The sequence below is a fragment of the Salminus brasiliensis genome, chromosome 20 (assembly GCF_030463535.1).
Source record: "Salminus brasiliensis chromosome 20, fSalBra1.hap2, whole genome shotgun sequence".
NCBI classification, from domain to species: Eukaryota; Metazoa; Chordata; class Actinopteri; order Characiformes; family Bryconidae; genus Salminus; species Salminus brasiliensis.
In genome coordinates, this window is record NC_132897.1 from 19816881 (window position 1) to 19836726 (window position 19846).

Below are 19846 nucleotides of genomic sequence, written 5' to 3' on the forward strand. Positions count from 1 at the left end.
GATTAGAAAGGGAAGGAGAGAGAGAAGAGGTGGAAGGAGATATAAGAGGGGGAAGGAGAGAGAGAAGAGGTGAAAGAAGAGAGAGAAAAGGTGGAAGAAGAGAGAAGAGGAGGAAGGAGAGATTAAAGGGGGAAAGCGAGAGAGAAGAGGTGGAAGAAGAGAGAAAAGAGGAGGAAGGAGAGAAAGAAGAGATGGAAGGAGAGATTAGAGGGGGAAGGAGAGAGAGAAGAGGTGGAAGAAGAGACAGAAGAGAAGGAAGGAGAGATTAGAGGGGGAAGGAAAGAGAGAAGAGGTGGAAGGAGAGATTAGAGGGGGAAGAAGAGAGAGAAGAGGTGAAAGAAGAGAGAGAAGAGATGGAAGGAGAGATTATAAGGAGAAGGAGAGAGAGAAGAGATGGAAGGAGAGATTAGAGGGGGAAGGAAAGAGAGAGGAGGTGGAAGGAGAGATTAGAGGGGGAAGGAGACAGAGAAGAGGTGGAAGAAGAGAGAGAAGAGTTGAAAGAAGAGAGAAAAGAGGAGAAAGAAGAGAGAAAAGAGGAGAAAGAAGAGAGGGAAGAGGTTAAAGGAGAGATTAGAGGGAGAAGGAGAGAGAGAAGAGGTATAAGGAGACAGAAAAGAGTTGGAAGAAGAGAGAGAAGAGGTGGAAGGAGAGATTAGAGGGGGAAGGAGAGAGAGAAGAGGTGGAAGGAGAGAGAGAAGAGGAGGAAGAAGAGAGAGAAGAGGTGAAAGAAGAGAGAGAACAGATGGAAGGAGAGATTAGAGGGGGAAGGAGAGAGAGAAGAGGTGGAAGGAGAGAGAAAAGAGATGGAAGGAGAGATCATAGGGAGAAGGAGAGAGAGAAGAGATGGAAGGAGAGATTAGAGGGGGAAGGAGAGAGAGAAGAGGTGGACGAAGAGAGAGAAGAGATGGAAGGAGAGATTAGAGGGGGGAGGAGAGAGAGAAGAGGTGGAAGAAGAGAGAGAAGAAATGGAAGGAGAGAGCATAGGGAGAAGGAGAGAGAGAAGAGATGGAAGGAGAGATTAGAGGGGGAAGAAAAGAGAGAAGAGGTGGAAGGAGAGAGAGAGAAGAGGTGAAAGAAGAGAGAGAAGAAATGGAAGGAGAGAGCATAGGGAGAAGGAGAGAGAGAAGAGATGGAAGGAGAGATTAGAGGGGGAAGAAAAGAGAGAAGAGGTGAAAGAAGAGAGAGAAGAGATGGAAGGAGGGATTACAGGTGAAAGAAGAGAGAGAAGAGTTGGAAGAAGAGAGAGAAGAGGTGGAAGGAGAGATTAGAGGGGGAAGGAGAGAGAGAAGAGGTGAAAGAAGAGAGAGAAAAGGTGGAAGAAGAGAGAGAAGAGATGGAAGGAGGGATTACAGGTGAAAGAAGAGAGAGAAGAGTTGGAAGAAGAGAGAGAAGAGGTGGAAGGAGAGATTAGAGGGGGAAGGAGAGAGAGAAGAGGTGAAAGAAGAGAGAGAAAAGGTGGAAGAAGAGAGAGAAGAGATGGAAGGAGAGATTAGAAAGGGAAGGAGAGAGAGAAGAGGTGGAAGGAGATATAAGAGGGGGAAGGAGAGAGAGAAGAGGTGAAAGAAGAGAGAGAAAAGGTGGAAGAAGAGAGAAGAGGAGGAAGGAGAGATTAAAGGGGGAAAGCGAGAGAGAAGAGGTGGAAGAAGAGAGAAAAGAGGAGGAAGGAGAGAAAGAGAGATGGAAGGAGAGATTAGAGGGGGAAGGAGAGAGAGAAGAGGTGGAAGAAGAGACAGAAGAGAAGGAAGGAGAGATTAGAGGGGGAAGGAAAGAGAGAAGAGGTGGAAGGAGAGATTAGAGGGGGAAGAAGAGAGAGAAGAGGTGAAAGAAGAGAGAGAAGAGATGGAAGGAGAGATTATAAGGAGAAGGAGAGAGAGAAGAGATGGAAGGAGAGATTAGAGGGGGAAGGAAAGAGAGAGGAGGTGGAAGGAGAGATTAGAGGGGGAAGGAGACAGAGAAGAGGTGGAAGAAGAGCGAGAAGAGTTGAAAGAAGAGAGAAAAGAGGAGAAAGAAGAGAGAAAAGAGGAGAAAGAAGAGAGGGAAGAGGTTAAAGGAGAGATTAGAGGGAGAAGGAGAGAGAGAAGAGGTATAAGGAGACAGAAAAGAGTTGGAAGAAGAGAGAGAAGAGGTGGAAGGAGAGATTAGAGGGGGAAGGAGAGAGAGAAGAGGTGGAAGGAGAGAGAGAAGAGGAGGAAGAAGAGAGAGAAGAGGTGAAAGAAGAGAGAGAACAGATGGAAGGAGAGATTAGAGGGGGAAGGAGAGAGAGAAGAGGTGGAAGGAGAGAGAAAAGAGATGGAAGGAGAGATCATAGGGAGAAGGAGAGAGAGAAGAGATGGAAGGAGAGATTAGAGGGGGAAGGAGAGAGAGAAGAGGTGGACGAAGAGAGAGAAGAGATGGAAGGAGAGATTAGAGGGGGGAGGAGAGAGAGAAGAGGTGGAAGAAGAGAGAGAAGAAATGGAAGGAGAGAGCATAGGGAGAAGGAGAGAGAGAAGAGATGGAAGGAGAGATTAGAGGGGGAAGAAAAGAGAGAAGAGGTGGAAGGAGAGAGAGAGAAGAGGTGGAAGAAGAGAGAGAAGAAATGGAAGGAGAGAGCATAGGGAGAAGGAGAGAGAGAAGAGATGGAAGGAGAGATTAGAGGGGGAAGAAAAGAGAGAAGAGGTGAAAGAAGAGAGAGAACAGATGGAAGGAGAGATTAGAGGGGGAAGGAGAGAGAGAAGAGGTGGAAGGAGAGAGAAAAGAGATGGAAGGAGAGATCATAGGGAGAAGGAGAGAGAGAAGAGATGGAAGGAGAGATTAGAGGGGGAAGGAGAGAGAGAAGAGGTGGACGAAGAGAGAGAAGAGATGGAAGGAGAGATTAGAGGGGGGAGGAGAGAGAGAAGAGGTGGAAGAAGAGAGAGAAGAAATGGAAGGAGAGAGCATAGGGAGAAGGAGAGAGAGAAGAGATGGAAGGAGAGATTAGAGGGGGAAGAAAAGAGAGAAGAGGTGGAAGGAGAGAGAGAGAAGAGGTGGAAGAAGAGAGAGAAGAAATGGAAGGAGAGAGCATAGGGAGAAGGAGAGAGAGAAGAGATGGAAGGAGAGATTAGAGGGTGAAGAAAAGAGAGAAGAGGTGGAAGAAGAGAGCGAAGAGGTGAAAGAAAAGAGAAAAGAGGAGAAAGAAGAGAGAGAGAAGAGGTGCAAGAAGAGAGAGAAGAGATGGAAGGAGAGATTAGAGGGGGAAGGAGAGAGAGAAGAGGGGGAATAAGAGAGAGAAGAGGTGGAAGGAGAGATTAGAGGGGGAAGGAGAGAGAGAAGAGGTGGAAAAAGAGAGAGAAGAGGTGAAAGAAGAGAGAAAAGAGGAGAATGAAGAGAGAAATGAGGAGAAAGAAGAGAGAGAAGAGGTGGAAGGAGAGATTAGATGGCGAAAGGAGAGAGAGAAGAGATGGAAGGAGAGATTAGAGGGGGAAGAAGAAAGAGAAGAGATGGAAGGAGAGATTAGAGGGGGAAGAAAAGAGAGACAAGAGATGGAAGGAGAGAGATTAGAGGGGGAATGAAAGAGAAGAGGTGGAAGGAGAGATTAGAGGGGGAAGGAAAAAGAGAAGGAGAGAGAAAAGAGTTGGAAGGAGAGATTAGAGGGGGAAAGAGAGAGAGAAGAGGTGAAAGAAGAGAGAGAAGAGGTAAAACGAGAGATTAGAGGGGGAAGGAGAGAGAAAAGAGGAGAAAGAAGAGAGAAGAGGTGAAAGAAGAGAGAGAAGAGATGGGAGGAGAGATTAGAGGGAGAAGGAGAGAGAGAAAAGGTGGAAGGAGAGAGAAAAGAGGTGAAAGGAGAGATTAGAGGGGGAAGGAGAGAGAGAAGAGGTGGAAGAAGAGAGAGAAGAGGTGGAAGATGAGAGAGAAGAGATGGAAGGAGAGATTAGAGGGGGAAGAAGAGAGAGAAGAGATGGAAGGAGAGATTAGAGGGGGAAGGGTTAGAGAGAAGAGGTGGAAGAAGAGAGAGAAGAGGTGGAAGGAGAGATTAGAGGGGGAAGAAGAGAGAAGAGGTGGAAGGAGAGAGAAAAGAGGTGGAGGGAGAGAGAGAAGAGGTGGAAGGAGAGAGAAAAGAGGTGGAAGGAGAGAGAGAAGAGGTGGAAGGAGAGATTAGAGGTGAAAGAAAAGAGAGAAGAGGTGGAAGGAGAGATTAGAGGGGGAAGAAGAGAGAGACGAGGTGGAAGGAGAGAGAGACGAGGTGGAAGGAGAGATTAGAGGGGGAAGGAGAGAGAAGACGTGGAAGGAGAGATTAGAGGGGGAAGGAGAAAGAGAAGAGGTGAAAGAAGAGAGAGAAGAGGTGGAAGGAGAGAGAGAAGAGGTGGAAGAAGAGAGAGAAGAGGTGAAAGAAAAGAGAGAAGAGGTGGAAGGAGAGAGAAAAGGGGTGGAAGGAGAGCGAAGAAGTGGAAGGAGGGAAAAAACAGAAGGAAGGAGAGAGCGAGAAGAGGTGAAAAGAGAAAAAAGGGAAAGCAGAGAGAAAAAAGGTGGAAGTAGAGAGAGAAGAAATTGAAGGAGAGAGAAAAGAGGTGGAGGGAGGCAGAAAACTGAAGAAGGGAGAGAGCAAAGAGGTGGAAGGAGAGAGAAAGGAGGTGGAAGAAGAGAGCGAAGAGGTGAAAGGAGGGAGAGAAGAGAAGGAAGGAGAGAGAATAGAGGAAGAAGGAGAGCGAGAAGAGAAGCATGAAGTGAAAGGAGAGAAAAAAGGAAGGAGAGATGAGAAGAGAAGGATGAGGTGGAAGGACAGATAAAGGGGTAGAAGGATATAGGGAGAGAAAATAAGTGACAGGAGAGAGAAGAAGAGAAATAGAGAGACAATGTAAAAGGAGAGAGAAGAGGTGGAAGGCGAGAGAAAAGAAAAGGAGGGAGAGATAAAAGAGGTGGAAGGAGAGAAAGAAGAGATAGAAGGAGAGAAGAGGTGGAAGGAGAGATTAGAGGGGGAAAGAGAGAGAGAAGAGGTGGAAGGAGAGAGAGAAGAGGAGGAAGAAGAGAGAGAAGAGGTGAAAGAAGAGAGAGAAGAGATGGAAAGAGAAATTAGAGGGGGAAGGAGAGAGAGAAGAGGTGGAAGGAGAGATTAGAGGGGGAGGGAGAGATTAGAAGGGGAAGGAGAGAGAGAAGAGGTGGAAGAAGAGAGAGAAGAGGTGAAAGATGAGAGAGAAGAGATTGAAGGAGAGATTAGAGGGGGAAGAAGAGAGAGAAGAGATGGAAGGAGAGATTAAAGGGGGAAGGAGAGAGAGAAGAGGTGGAAGAAGAGAGAGAAGAGGTGGAAGGAGAGATTAGAGGGGGAAGAAGAGAGAGAAGAGGTGGAAGGAGAGAGAAAAGAGGTGGAGGGGGAGAGAGAAGAGGTGGAAGGAGAGAGAGAAGAGGTGGAAGGAGAGATTAGAGGGGGAAAAAGAGAGAAAAGAGGTGGAAGGAGAGAGAGACGAGGTGGAAGGAGAGATTAGAGGGGGAAGGAGAGAGAAGACGTGGAAGGAGAGAGAAAAGAGTTGAAGGAGAGATTAGAGGGAGAAGGAGAGAGAAGAGGTGGAAGGAGAGATTAGAGGGAGAAGGAGAGAGAAGAGGTGGAAGGAGAGATTAGAGGGGGAAGAAGAGAGAGAAGAGGTGGAAGGAGAGATTAGAGGGGGAAGGAGAAATTAGAGGGGGAAGGAGAAATTAGAGGGGGAAGGAGAAAGAGAGGAGGTGAAAGAAGAGAGAGAAGAGGTGGAAGGAGAGAGAGAAGAGGTGGAAGAAGAGAGAGAAGAGGTGAAAGAAAAGAGAGAAGAGGTGGAAGGAGAGAGAAAAGAGGTGGAAGGAGAGCGAAGAAGTGGAAGGAGGGAAAAAACAGAAGGAAGGAGAGAGCGAGAAGAGGTGAAAAGAGAAAAAAGTGAAAGCAGAGAGAAAAAAGGTGGAAGTAGAGAGAGAAGAAATTGAAGGAGAGAGAAAAGAGGTGGAGGGAGGCAGAAAACTGAAGAAGGGAGAGAGCAAAGAGGTGGAAGGAGAGAGAAAGAAGGTGGAAGAAGAGAGCGAAGAGGTGAAAGGAGGGAGAGAAGAGAAGGAAGGAGAGAGAATAGAGGAAGAAGGAGAGCGAGAAGAGAAGCATGAAGTGAAAGGAGAGAAAAAAGGAAGGAGAGATGAGAAGAGAAGGATGAGGTGGAAGGACAGATAAAGGGGTAGAAGGATATAGGGAGAGAAAATAAGTGACAGGAGAGAGAAGAAGAGAAATAGAGAGACAATGTAAAAGGAGAGAGAAGAGGTGGAAGGCGCGAGAAAAGAAAAGGAGGGAGAGATAAAAGAGGTGGAAGGAGAGAAAGAAGAGATAGAAGGAGTGAAGAGGTGGAAGGAGAGATTAGAGGGGGAAAGAGAGAGAGAAGAGGTGGAAGGAGAGAGAGAAGAGGAGGAAGAAGAGAGAGAAGAGGTGAAAGAAGAGAGAGAAGAGATGGAAAGAGAGATTAGAGGGGGAAGGAGAGAGAGAAGAGGTGAAAGGAGAGAGAAAAGAGATGGAAGGAGAGATCACAGGGAGAAGGAGAGAGAGAAGAGATGGAAAGAGAGATTAGAGGGAGAAGGAGAGAGAGAAGAGGTGGAAGAAGAGAGAGAAGAAATGGAAGGAGAGAGCATAGGGAGAAGGAGAGAGAGAAGAGATGGAAGGAGAGATTAGAGGGGGAAGAAAAGAGAGAAGAGGTGGAAGGAGAGAGAGAAGAGGTGGAAGAAGAGAGAGAAGAAATGGAAGGAGAGAGCATAGGGAGAAGGAGAGAGAGAAGAGATGGAAGAAGAAAATATAGAAGGGGGAAGAAAAGAGAGAAGAGGTGGAAGGAGAGAGAGAAGAGGTGGAAGAAGAGGTGGAAGAAGAGAGAGAAGAGGTTAAAGAAAAGAGAGAAGAGGTGGAAGGAGAGAGAGAAGAGGTGGAAGGAGAGATTAGAGGGGGAAGGAGAGAGAGAAGTGGTGGAAGAAGAGAGAGAAGAGGTGAAAGAAGAGAGAGAAGAGGTGAAAGAAGAGAGAGAAGAGATAGAAGGAGAGAGAAAAGATGTGGAAGGAGAGATTAGAGGGGGAAGGAGAAATTAGAGGGGGAAGGAGAAAGAGAAGAAGTGAAAGAAGAGAGAGAAGAGGTGGAAGGAGAGAGAGAAGAGGTGGAAGGAGAGAGAGAAGAGGTGGAAGAAGAGAGAGAAGAGATGGAAGGAGAAAAGTGGTGGAAGGAGAGAGAAGAGGTGGAAGGAGGGAGAACAGTGGTGGAAGGAGTGAGAGAAGAGGTGGAAGGAGAGAGAGAAGAAGTGGAAGGAGAGAGAGAAAAGAGATGGAAAGATAGAGAGAAGAGGTGAAAGAAGGGAGAGAAAAGAGGGATGAGGTGGAAGGAGAGAGAAAAGAGGTGGAAGGAGAGAGAAAAGAGGTGGAAGGAGAGAGAGAAGAGGTGGAAGGAGAGATTAGAGGGGGAAGAAGAGAGAAAAGAGGTGGAAGGAGAGATTAGAGGGGGAAGGAGAAATTAGAGGGGGAAGGAGAAAGAGAAGAAGTGAAAGAAGAGAGAGAAGAGGTGGAAGGAGAGAGAGAAGAGGTGGAAGAAGAGAGAGAAGAGGTGAAAGAAAAGAGAGAAGAGGTGGAAGGAGAGAGAAAAGAGGTGGAAGGAGAGCGAAGAAGTGGAAAGAGGGAAATATTTTTTCCCACAATGATGCCTCTTGTACATCATCGTGTTATCTCCTGGGAGATGCCTGTGTCATTTCCAGGCAAAAATATAATTTCTGGTTAAATAAAAGTAAATTTAAGTCAAACTTTGACAGGGGTATGAATACTTTCGGGCATGACTGTATATATATATATATATACCCCTATCTAGCACCCTATTGCTCCCTGGGTTCTGGGGTGTCAGAACAAACTTCCCTCAGTGGCTTGCATGTGTGTGTGTTTGCTACATGGATGGGTTAAATGGGACTGTGTGAGATGGTTGAAATGTAGAGATCATCTACAGCTTTAATCCTTTGAGTGGTGGGTATTTGTCTTCTGTCTGAGAGAGGCAGTGTTGTTAAAATGTAGTAGTTTCTTGTTTAATGTGATGAAATAAATGGATCTAAGGTTTTCTCAGGCTTTGGGATTCTCTGAAGTCTTTACTGTAAGAGACTGATAGTGAATATTCAGTCAGCAACACATGACAGATTGAAGCTCTGACATGCTGCTTCCTGTGTCTTGATGCCTTTTCAACCACAAACACCTTCTAGGTATCTACTACGAGGTTGTCAGTAAAGAGGAGGGGCCTGGCTGGGTGGCTTTTGGAGCTTAACAATCAGATGAGATTGTGGAGATGGTGCTCTTTCAAACCATATTCTTCTTTTCTTTCTGCTCTTTAGGTATGATATGACTTTTTTTAAGATGAAAATGACGGTCTCTCTTGTTCGCTTCTAAAAGGAATATCTTGTTCTGAATTACATATTAAACAAAGCTTTCTTTCACATTAGGTCTCATGGCTGCTGATAAGTGGTCAATCATCGTGCCTGAAGCTGTGAATCTAAGCGTTGGTCAAGATGCCATCATCCCCTGCAGTTTCACAACTCCATATGAAAACTATCGGGAGGACATTAAAGTAATTTGGCGAATCAAATACCCTTTTTCGGGTCCAGTTGTTTTCCAGTGTCTAAGCAAGAACAAGCCATCAGAAAGTGGACAGAACTGCACAGAATCCAGTGGACGTTATTCTTTATCCGGCAACCCGAGAAGCAACAACATCCCTCTGAGGATAAGCAGTGTCTCCTTCTTGGATAATAAACAGTATTTCTGTCGAGTTGAGCTGAGTAAGAAAGGAGACAACTACGAGACTGATACAGGAACCAGCTTAAACATCCAAGGTGTGAAATAAATAAATAAATAATATACTTTTTTTCTAATAAGAATGAGGGTCAAGATTTACAATAGCCTAGATTTTAATCTTCAAAAATGATCATTTAATTGCTTAGCTGTTCTCATAAAATCCTACAGCTGCTCAGTAAACTGAAATTTCTATTGGTCTGGATGAACAGACCAATAGAAATGCTGTAAATTACTTGGACTAAATTAGTTTACATTAACTTTCATTCAAAGTTAACAACATTTTTGCCTTCACCAGTAAAGTCTCCATTTTGGAGATACGTGATACATCATTGGGCCTTACTCACCAACCACTCTTAAGAAGAAATTTCCTTACACATTTTTCACACAGATCCTGACAGTCACCAGTGTTTTTTAATTGGGATTTGTTTAGTTCACGAGGACAGTGAGATCCATCTTTATAAGAGTTCTTTAAAACACGTCATGAAGATATTGGTGAATGAGGCCCAGTGCTTCAAGTAACCTGCAATGTTGATGTCATGTAAAAATGAGTTTATGATGGTCTAGTCATGTCTAGTTATGATAGATTTGGATTACAGCAGGAAAACGAGACAATATCTCAAAGGTTTACTTATTTCACACAGGTTTTCATTGTTTTCTTTTTTCTGGCAGTGCCACAATCTCTAGAGAGCATCTACATACGAACACTTCCATCAGGGGAGCAGTTTGTTACATGCGAAGTTAAAGGAACACCTCCTCCAACTGTAATATGGATCAATCCAGAGATCACGAGTGCCTCACTGGTGTCTGTTCAAAGTGACTGGGCCAGAGCGTCATCCTCTATTCCTGCAAATCTGACCAACACCAACTACACCTGCCAGATACATGGAGAGAACGGACTGCAGCTCCTGTCGATTTACTACCAGGGAGGCAAGAAGCAGGAGCACCAGATCCCTTTTACGCTGTCTATCGTCTTTGTCGTCCTTTCTGGAATTTTCTTCATCATTTCAGTTACTTTGGCAGTAATTTACAAGAAAGGTAAGAAACAGGCTCATCATATTTCATATTTACAGCTCAGCAGTCATTCTCCTACATTTACAGATGAATAAATAGATAAAGTTAAATTAAATAAATAATAAAATCTGAATCATACAGTTCTGCAATGGTTGGGCACTTCTTGTCAAGTTTGTCAAAACAATTTAAGCAATTTAATTCTCTCCCTACATCACTTCAGTGGGTTAGTTGCCTGGTGTTGTGGCATGGACAGCAGTTTGAGAAGAGGCAGTGGCTGGTTGCGCATGTGTTGGATTTATATCACATCATACATTTTGATTTAATAATCAAAAATATTTCTTTACCCAAAAAAAAAATATATAATTCAAATAAAATAAAGTAAAACAATAATTTATTATGAAAACAATAAACTGTTTTTTCTCTTTGTCACAACTTACATTTTTATTTTGGGGACAACCTCATTTTAACTACTACAACCAAGCATAGTTTTTTAGGTAATGTCCTGATTCAGTAAAACTGTGTGTTTCCCTGAATCTATATAGTGTTGTAGCTCCCTGGCCTCAGTGTTGAAGGCTGTATGAGAAAGAGACAGTGTGGCTGCATGTTGGCTGAAAGTCATAGTGATCCATCAGGTACTAATGCAGAATTATGTTATCACTATTTATAAAGATGCTCATTGTTCATGTTATGCCACTTTAAGTAAAGATAAAATTCATGATTGGGAGCTGGATTGATCGTCTTAATTAAATGATATTCATTGTATGTTTATACTGCATTTCAAACACACTCAAGTCTATAATAGTAATGCAGTTGTGATGTGTATTACATTTATTTCACTTTTAGTTTACAGTATATTACATTTTAATATACATGCAGTAGTATGTTTAAATTCTATGTGGCTTAAAGTCTCATAGAACGAGCAATGCAGAGGTTACACTGAGGAAAGGTAACTAAGCTTGCTGTGGAGTGGTTCATATGCTTGTGGTTTCACTTATTCGGTTTCAGTTCTGCTTCACACACCAAGACCGTACTGATAATAGCCTTTAGCAGAACATCTCAGTGCTCTGAAAAGCATTAACACCAGCCATCTTATGATCTCCACGCCCTAAACATATTATCATCACGACACAACTAAAGACTGAAATATTGAAGATCATGTGTGCTTGGAATGATGATTAAGGTGGTTAAAAGAGGATCCGTTTATAAGCGTGTTTGAGGGAAGGGGAAGGTTGTCTTCACATGACAGTTCTATCAGTGCACATTATCCATCATGAAAACTAGCTGATCAGATGTTGGTATCAGCTCACAGTTCCTTTGTTGGTGCATGTCGAGTTGTGCTGTTTGCTGAACGTATGCTAAGGTGATCTCATGATAGATTTGAGAGAATCTATATACTATTATATAATCTGCAAACATAATATTTAAGGGATCTTACATGTCAGATCCTTATGCAAGAAATAAAATCCTTCATTCTTTAAAATGACCACACTGAGAGGTTCATAATTGTGGCTGTTAATGATATTACCTTTTTCACACTGCTTTGTTTTATTTAGGGTCGTCTGAGCCTTTGGCCAATTCTCAAGAAATGAAGTTCAGAAAAAGCAGGTCTTTTGAAAGGTGAGGGATACTGTGGAATTTGCTTACAACCCATTTGAACTCATTTCTAAATTCAGTTAATTTGTACAATTAATTTCTGTTCATCCTTCTTTTCTGACAGAGATGAAGAAATTTATGTGAATGTTTAAGCCTGGGTGACAAGTGGCTTTCAAATAGCAACAGTGAAGTTTTTTTAAAAACCCCATGAAATATCATACATTTGTCTCTTTATCCAATCCCAAATATTATCAATGAATCAATGTCATTTTAAAGAAATTATGTAAGATATATTTTAATGTGTTTAGCAGGTCTGATTGTTATATAAAGGTGAATGCATATAAAGGTGACATTTGAAAGAGTCATGGCTGTGGGTTCTCATGCTCTGTGTGTCAATGTGCGCTCTGACTTCTGCCATCTTTTAAGCAAGCAAAAAAGTTAGAATTCTTATTTTAACATTGGATACAAAGAGTTGCATTTAAATAATTCAATAATAAATGGTAAAAATGTAACTAATTTTAATTAAAAACATTAAAATATTTGCTCTAAGCACAAGCTTATAAAATGGGCCCACCTCTCCTGTTTTTAAATGCATACTTTTCTTTCTGATCAATCAAATACTGTAAATGTAAAATGCAGAGATAGTGATATAAAGTTAGTGTGTATTTATTATTGTACTATAGTAAATATGATAAATTCCACGGCAGTAAATGCACAGTTTTACCATTAAATGCAGAATTATAAATCTCTATTCATATATATAAATCTCTATTCTATTCATGCATATAGCTATTCACCTCTGTTTTAACCTGTGTGAGTTAAAACTTGCTATCCTACACTACTCCAGAAACCTGACCCAACAACGGTTACCAGGACCAGTGAAGGTTAAATTTGTGAATATTATTACAGAGTTAAACTGATGCCATAAAGACTAACCCCTTAATGCAGAAGGCTTATTACAAGGATGGCTGTACAAACTGGTGTTGTAGTGGTTAAATTATACAAGCAATGTCATAACAATTTAAAACAGGGATACCAAAAGAACATTATTAAGAGTTAGCATTCTAGCAGTCTAGAATAATAAATAATGCAAACCAGTAGATTAAACTTCATGATGGTTTAAGGTCACACAGGTAGATTTAGTAATAGTACACACTAACCTGAGCTAGTGGATACAATTAGATAATGAACAAAGTAATAAGGCTATGACCCAGATAAAAGAGGCCAGTATTATATATGAATAACACTTATGAATAATACTACCTGTACAATTTAACATAAAGATCAGAGCGAGTGTAGCAAAACAGAGAAGGAGAGATTAAGAGAAAGAGAGAGAGCCAGGGAGAGGGGGCTGGGGTCTCCATGTGAAGAAACCCCTTCCACTTACTACCCTGGGATTCTCTCTCACTCAGAGCTCCTGACATTTATCTTGGCCAGATTGTGATCTTTTACACAAGCATCGGTCTGACCAGCCAATCCAAAGTGCCCATGTTACAATCCTGGACTGAGAGACCAGAATGCACAGTTTCTAGGTTTATCATTTCTCCTACACCATAACCTACTGTTAATGTAGTGCACGTCTATATAGAACTCGACAAAGGTGTCTTGACTCGTAACAGCAGAGGAACACTTTCTCAAAGTCTCTCAAATCTCAATTTTTTTTGTTTCTTTCAGACAAAAAAGCTGAATCAGTAACAGGACAGATATAACCTTGTATGCAAATGCAGTGTTTACATTCTTAATATGTTGTTAAGACCAAACACAGTGAATTCTGCATTGGTGAACTAACTTAACACTATCCATGACTAGTTTATGTCATGTCAGGCTGTTAAGTGAAGATGATGACATTCTTATTACTTTAGGGAACTGAAAACCGCAACCTTGAAGGAAAGCAGACAGTGAGCTTAGAGCTTAGACTCGGGTCACATAGAACATTAAGATCAAACAGAATCTAAGAAGGCAGAGATGACTATTTAGGTCCCAACAACCAGGAATTTCCCCTTTTAGCATAACTTGTATAAAGAAATTGCATTCAACCAGATTGTTAACTCCTGAACACAGGACAACAGTAAATATGATGGGAAGTTAAAAAGACAAGTCACTGCTCCTTTGTTGAGTTTTCTTTTTCCCATGGCCGTCACAACAAAGTTGCTTGTGTTGAAGTGCTTACTACAGACGCAGGTACTTTGAAGGGGCTCTCCAGTATCAGAAACACCATATTCTCCAGAAGTTGCTGTTGCATTTTACTGTTTCACCAGCCCCACCTAATGCTTTCTTTAGTGGCTTGCGATAATGTCAATTTTGGGGTTTCAAAAAACGAGTCAAGTCTGTAACTGCAACATGAGAAGCAGCAACATCTCTCTGAGAAACTGGTAAAGGAACCAGCTTAAACATCCAAGGTGAAATGAGAATTCTTGTTTTGTTTTTTTCTAGAAAATCAGGGGCTTGTTTCAAATTGTTTCAAGTCAACTGTCATATTTGTAAGAATTATGTAATGGTGATTTGGATTACAGTGGAAAAACCGTAAGAGTGACATACTGTATCCCGTTTTCTGGTTTTCTTTTCTCCTGGCATCTACATCAGGACACTTTCACCGGGAGACCACTTAATAACATGCAATGTTAAAGGAACATCACCTGCATCTGTAACATGGATCATTCCAAAGATCACCAAGTTCTTCTGCATATCTTCCCAACACCAACTACACTTGCCAGATACATGGAAAGAATGGACTGCAGCTTCTGACAGTTTATTACCATACAGACACAAAATCATTTACAAGAAAGATATAAGATAATACATTTACAGACACTTCCTTTAAAGGACTGTTGCTGGGCAAGTTGTGCTCAAGGTATATTACATGTCAGTTCCTTAGACAAGAGCAACAGTAACTAAACAAGCATACTGTAAATGATTACAGAGTTAAATCATTACTGTAAATTAAAAAAAACAAAAACAACTGTGAGTCAGCAGAGCCTGTGACCATGACACAGCTGCCCTTTCCTTAATGTAAAGACTAGTATATTACAGGTAGGGATGCCGTATTGGTGGGTGGGGTTCTAAGGGCCTAAAAGTATTATTGAGTATATATTATTGAGTTCATGGGGCCAGAAATGGCAGATACATTTATCCAAACGAATAACTCGGTTGATGAGTTACATCAAAACAACTCCAACTCCTGGTTAAATTAAACAAATTGCAGACATTTTAATCTTAGGCTCAGGTTTGAGTAAATATAAAATTTCTCCACTGATTCCCATTTGACCAACTGTGGTTAAGGCTTCTCACATTCTGTGTATTGTGATGAACTGTGCCAAAAGGTATTCTGACTGCTGCCATACTGCCATGTGTTTTTACAGCAGTAAGCCACCTTGTACATTCCACTGAGTTTGCAAACCAAACTGTGCATATTAATTGCATATTCTCATTTTTAAATGTCCATTTTATGAAGTATATGTAGCAGGTGTCTGTCTTGCCCTGCCCTGTCCACATTAGCACATGGCTCTGTTTATGTTTGTTTCTGGTCTTCTTTTGCAGTCCCACTCTCCTGCTAGTCTCAGGTGTTGCTTGTTGGTCTTAATACAAGTAGCCCCTTTTGTTGTAGTGTTTGTTGGCCTGGTCTTATGTGTATGGCAGTTCATGGGGTGTTAGCTTGGTGTGTTTGTTCCTTGTTAGTTTTGTTAGTTTCCAAGTGTTTGTTTTTGTTCTCCAGTTTGTTGTTGTGTTTAATTAAATGCCTGCATATATCTAACACTGTGTCCTCTTTCAAAAGCAAAACCCATGACAGGGTTTTTTAAAAACTGTGAAGGGGGCCATATACAAAACCTCAAGATTACCTCAAGAAACCTCAATGTTATGTACCAGTGTTGAATTACATTTACACCATCAAAATTGACATATACCCAGTCTACAAGCAAACGCCACAACTTCATTACCAGATACATGGATGATTTAAGGAATTAATTAATTGGTATGCTATAACTATTTATTCACATTAGTCATCCACTCCTTCCCTGTAGGTCTAGCTTGATGAAGTGATGGGAACCCAACTGCAGCCCAGCAGCAGCTTTAAAAAGAATGGGTAGTGATACCTTACAGTTATGGCATTGAGACCCTTACATGTGATGCCTTAGCATAGACCACCAACAAACACATAATCCTGCTGATGCTGGAGATTTTATTTCTAATGAAACCTTCCTGAGGTCTACTGTATGTATTTGTCTGATACTCTATGTAAAGTATCTATAATTGGGACAAATTAGATATTTCTTGCAAATGTCTTAGTATGTCTTAGTTCCTAATGTTACTTTGCCTGTAGAGTGTATACTACAAGGAACTGAGAGTTCCAGGAGGTAGTGACACTGACAGGAATAGACACAGACTATCCTGGACTGAATATTGCAGCTCTTCTGTACACTGTTAAAAGTGTGAGATCCTTAAAGGTTCTTTAGCTTGAAACTGTGGAGCAACCACTTGCTTTGAGGTGCGTTGAGGAAACTTCTAAACACCTTTTCAGTTTTTAGATTGAAGAACCTCCAATGGTTCCTCGAGGATCTTATTCTTTTAACAGTGTATATTGGAGGATGTATGTTTGTTATGATACAATGTGAGACACAGGGTGTCACTGAAGCATGACAACTCGTTTGCTACACTCTTTGCCGTCAACACTGCTTGGAATTAAAACTGTACATTTGTTTGGGCAATGTTTGAATTGTGCGACCAGAGAAAGGTGACCTATTTGAGGATCCTCCTTGTAAGTACAGAGGCTATGAACATAACTTTAGAGGATATAGATCGAGCTAAGTGTTGAGAAAACAATGAACAAACAAAGTACAGATGGTATACTTGAGGTGATGGTGTTGGAGTTTTGAGGTGATGGTGTTGGCTGGGGAGTTTGTTGCACCACTGACACTTTTATAAAAAATAAAGAACCACTCTTGGTTCCATAATGAATCATTTTTGTAAATGAGTGAATAATCACAGTAAACAAAAATTAATTGACTGCAACATTTTGGACACCCAATTAAAACCTTCTTGTTTAACAAATGTAAATACAACACATAAAACATAGAAAAGAGCTCCCTGAGGCTTTCAGAAAGAATGTCGTAGATGCAGATGAGTCTGAGAAGAAATCAGCCGTTCCACTGTCCGCAAAATAAATCACAAGGTCAACAACTGCCAAGATGGCCAAGTCAGGCGTCCTGGCAAGTTCAGTCCAAAAGCAGACCACAAGATGCATAAAGAACTCTAAAAATCCTAAAATGTCATCAGAGGACCTACAGGTATCTCTTGCCACAGTTTATGTCAAAGTACAGAATCTACCATCAGAAAGAGACCAACATCAGAAGGAAACACCTTCACAAAGACCAGGACTTCTACAACAATGTTCTGTAGTCAGGCAAATCTTGAGTCTTGCCCTGACATTGATGTTTTTTTTGACAGCAGGGGTTTCCTCCTTGCAGAACCAACAAGGTCAAAAATATACATACACATAGGACTGGACATCATGGTAGGAATATTTTATCATGATATTATAAGACTTTTTATTGCAACATACAATATTTATCACAATACATGTAATCACAGACTCAATATATCAGTAGCAACAGAATCTTATAAACTACTTTTCAGATACTCTCCTATACTGAGTACAGTGATTTCTATTCAACATCTGCAGCTCTTCATCTAATTAAACCAGTCTAATTACACTGTTAGTAATGAAACCTGCAGCTAATGGTGTTTATTAAGCAGTAACCAAGCAGTATCCTCCATATGCTTAGAAAAGCATATTATCATGATAGAATTTATCACGATATGATAAAATGTCTTCATGTCACCCAGCTCTACATACACACATCTATTAATTTAGTGCCGCTATTAATTAATTAATATTAAGATATTAATTTAATATCTTTTTACTTTTCAAGGCCTGACAGGACCAAGCCAAGAACCATGAAGGCATACGCCTGCCATAAACTGGAAGCTGTGGGAGCACCAGTGTCACTGTCTACTGTCAAGCTGTCAGTTTGACATCACCATGGACTGAGAGACTCAGTCCAAAAATTATACTTAAAGGCTGTACACTTTCACATGAACAAAGAAAATACCTTGCTGAAGAAAGTTTTACAGTCAGTTTTGTCAAAGTAACTTTCACTGATACACTGCAAACTACATGTATCTGCAAATGTAACCTCAGGATAAGTGACTTGTCTGAACACCAAAATGGGAAGTGAACCTAGGGACAACACATTTTTGAACTGAACTGGAATGAACTGATATCTTAAACAGTTAACTTCTATATTTGTATTTCCTGTTAATTTTGCATTTGCTTTCATCAGCAAGAACAAATCCAAATCAGACTTAAGATTTCTGTTAGCTAAGGCTCAGTTTTTTTGTTTATCAGTTGTTTGGATCTTCAAGTGAACCCTATGGGCCCTATCTTACACCCCACCATACGCGCATAAATCTGGGCGTGGTGGTCTCGAAATGAGGGGTGTTCAGGTAAATTTCTGGCGTGTTGCTATCTTGGCAATGGAAAACACAGGTGCACCACTGACTAACAGCAACCTAGGCAAACGTCAACAGTCAGATGTTCATTGCTATCGTGCCCAGCACGTGTACACCCCTGCTTGTTACGCACACATGGACGTGCAGCAGTGCACAAACCCGTAGTGCAGCCAGTTGGCAGCTATGAAAACTTTTACATTAACAATAAACAGAATACTAAATAAAATAATATTCTAGAGGCAGTGATTTCAATGCAATCAATAGAAATCAACATCTAAATACCAAAACATCTGTAACTGCAATGAATTTCGGTGAGAAGCAGTTTTTTTTTTTTTTTTTTTTTTTTTAATAATATTAAACAAAGAAAGCATGCCTGTCATAATTGAATATTGGGTTTTAAAATATAAAGAAACAAAACAACACAAAAATGCTAATAGTAACAAAAAATAAAAGAAAATGACATTAAAAGCCTTTAACTTAAAAGAGCAGTACATTTTCTGAAAGAAGAGCAGGGGTGCCAATATTTTTTGCCAAAGACTGTATAGTAATTATCAAGGCTGTATTAGGATGAAAACTACCTTTTATGTCTTGGTTGGTGTTTATAATAATTGTATCTCAACATAGAGCAATTAAGAGACCACTTAATTGTTTTTCTTAAATTTGCATCTCTGTGTGTACGGCAGCCATTGTATTCCAGGCATTTAATCAAATAAAGCAGAGTGAACTGAATTTGCAGACTATGAATGGCATAAAATATAATTCATTAATAATTAATTAATTAAAAATAATAATTAATTAATGTCTCCTGTCAGTAAAGTTCCTTTCAGTTTTTTTTTTCAAATTTATTTATTGTCAAATTAGACTGACTAGAATTGTCAATTGTAAACTACCAAACTGGGTACATACTTCCAAGTTTAATTGAGTGTGCTTTTTATACTTTAATTTCTGTACAGTTTCACTGTGCTGTTCCTCACCCCTGCTAAATTGTAGCACCCCCTGCTAAATAAGGGTAGTGCTATAGTTGCAAGATTGCTAATTTGCAACCGAAAAACTAAAAGTGAGCTGAGTTATGAATTCAGAATGGAAACTGATTCCATACTTTTAATAAACAAATATTTCTTTCCCTGGCAGTGCCACAATCTCTCGAGAGCATCTACATGCGAACACTTCCATCAGGGGAGCAGTTTGCTACATGCGAAGTTAAAGGAACACCTCCTCCAACTGTAACATGGATCAATCCAGAGATCGCGAGTGCCTCACTGGTGTCTGTTCAAAGTGACTGGGCCAGAGCGTCATCCTCTATTCCTGCAAATCTGACCAACACCAACTACACCTGCCAGATACATGGAGAGAACGGACTGCAGTTCTGTCGATTTACTACAGTGGAGTAACAAAGCAAGACTGTCCCATTTCCCTCTCACTGTTCGTGGTCTTTTTTCATTTTTTCAGGCCTTTTTTTCATTGCATTGGTGATTTTGGCTGTAATTTGAAAGAAAGGTAGGAACCAGGCTCATAGTTTACTTCCAGTTCAGCAGACGGATCTTCTCTAAAAGACATGTCCTGTCTAAGGCGTTTACGATGTGTACAAATACACACTGAATATACGGCCATAGTGCTCAGGAGATTCTTCAAGAGATTCAAGAGAGTTGTTCTTTATGAAACAAAATTATTAGCAAGAAATATGTGTGAGGTTTAATAACCTCTTAGCATTCCAAGGCTTGTTACACACTAAGACATATTATTCAGTAACTACAGAGACCTCTGTACAAACAAAATAAAACACAAATCTGAAGTGATTCAGTTAGGGTCATCTGTACACTGTATGAATTTGTAATTATTATTTTTGTATGTATTATAATTTAAAGTTGTAGTTTACAGTTGATTTATTTACTTCTAAAATGTTCACCTTAATCTTGGTTCTTTTGTGCTGACAGAGATAAAGATAATTGTAGAAATGTTTGTACCTGCAGGTGATGGG

General features: G+C 40.8%; 1 protein-coding gene across 1 annotated transcript; it reads left to right on the forward strand.

The window, feature by feature from the left end:
- The first annotated feature begins 8254 nt into the window (after positions 1–8254).
- On the forward strand, positions 8255–11513 carry LOC140542281 (sialic acid-binding Ig-like lectin 15). The gene is made up of 5 exons (XM_072665198.1): positions 8255–8300; positions 8409–8795; positions 9427–9792; positions 11322–11385; positions 11486–11513. The coding sequence occupies exons 1-5, from the start codon at positions 8255–8257 to the stop codon at positions 11511–11513; spliced, it is 891 nt and encodes a 296-aa protein (XP_072521299.1).
- Positions 11514–19846: the final 8333 nt, after the last annotated feature.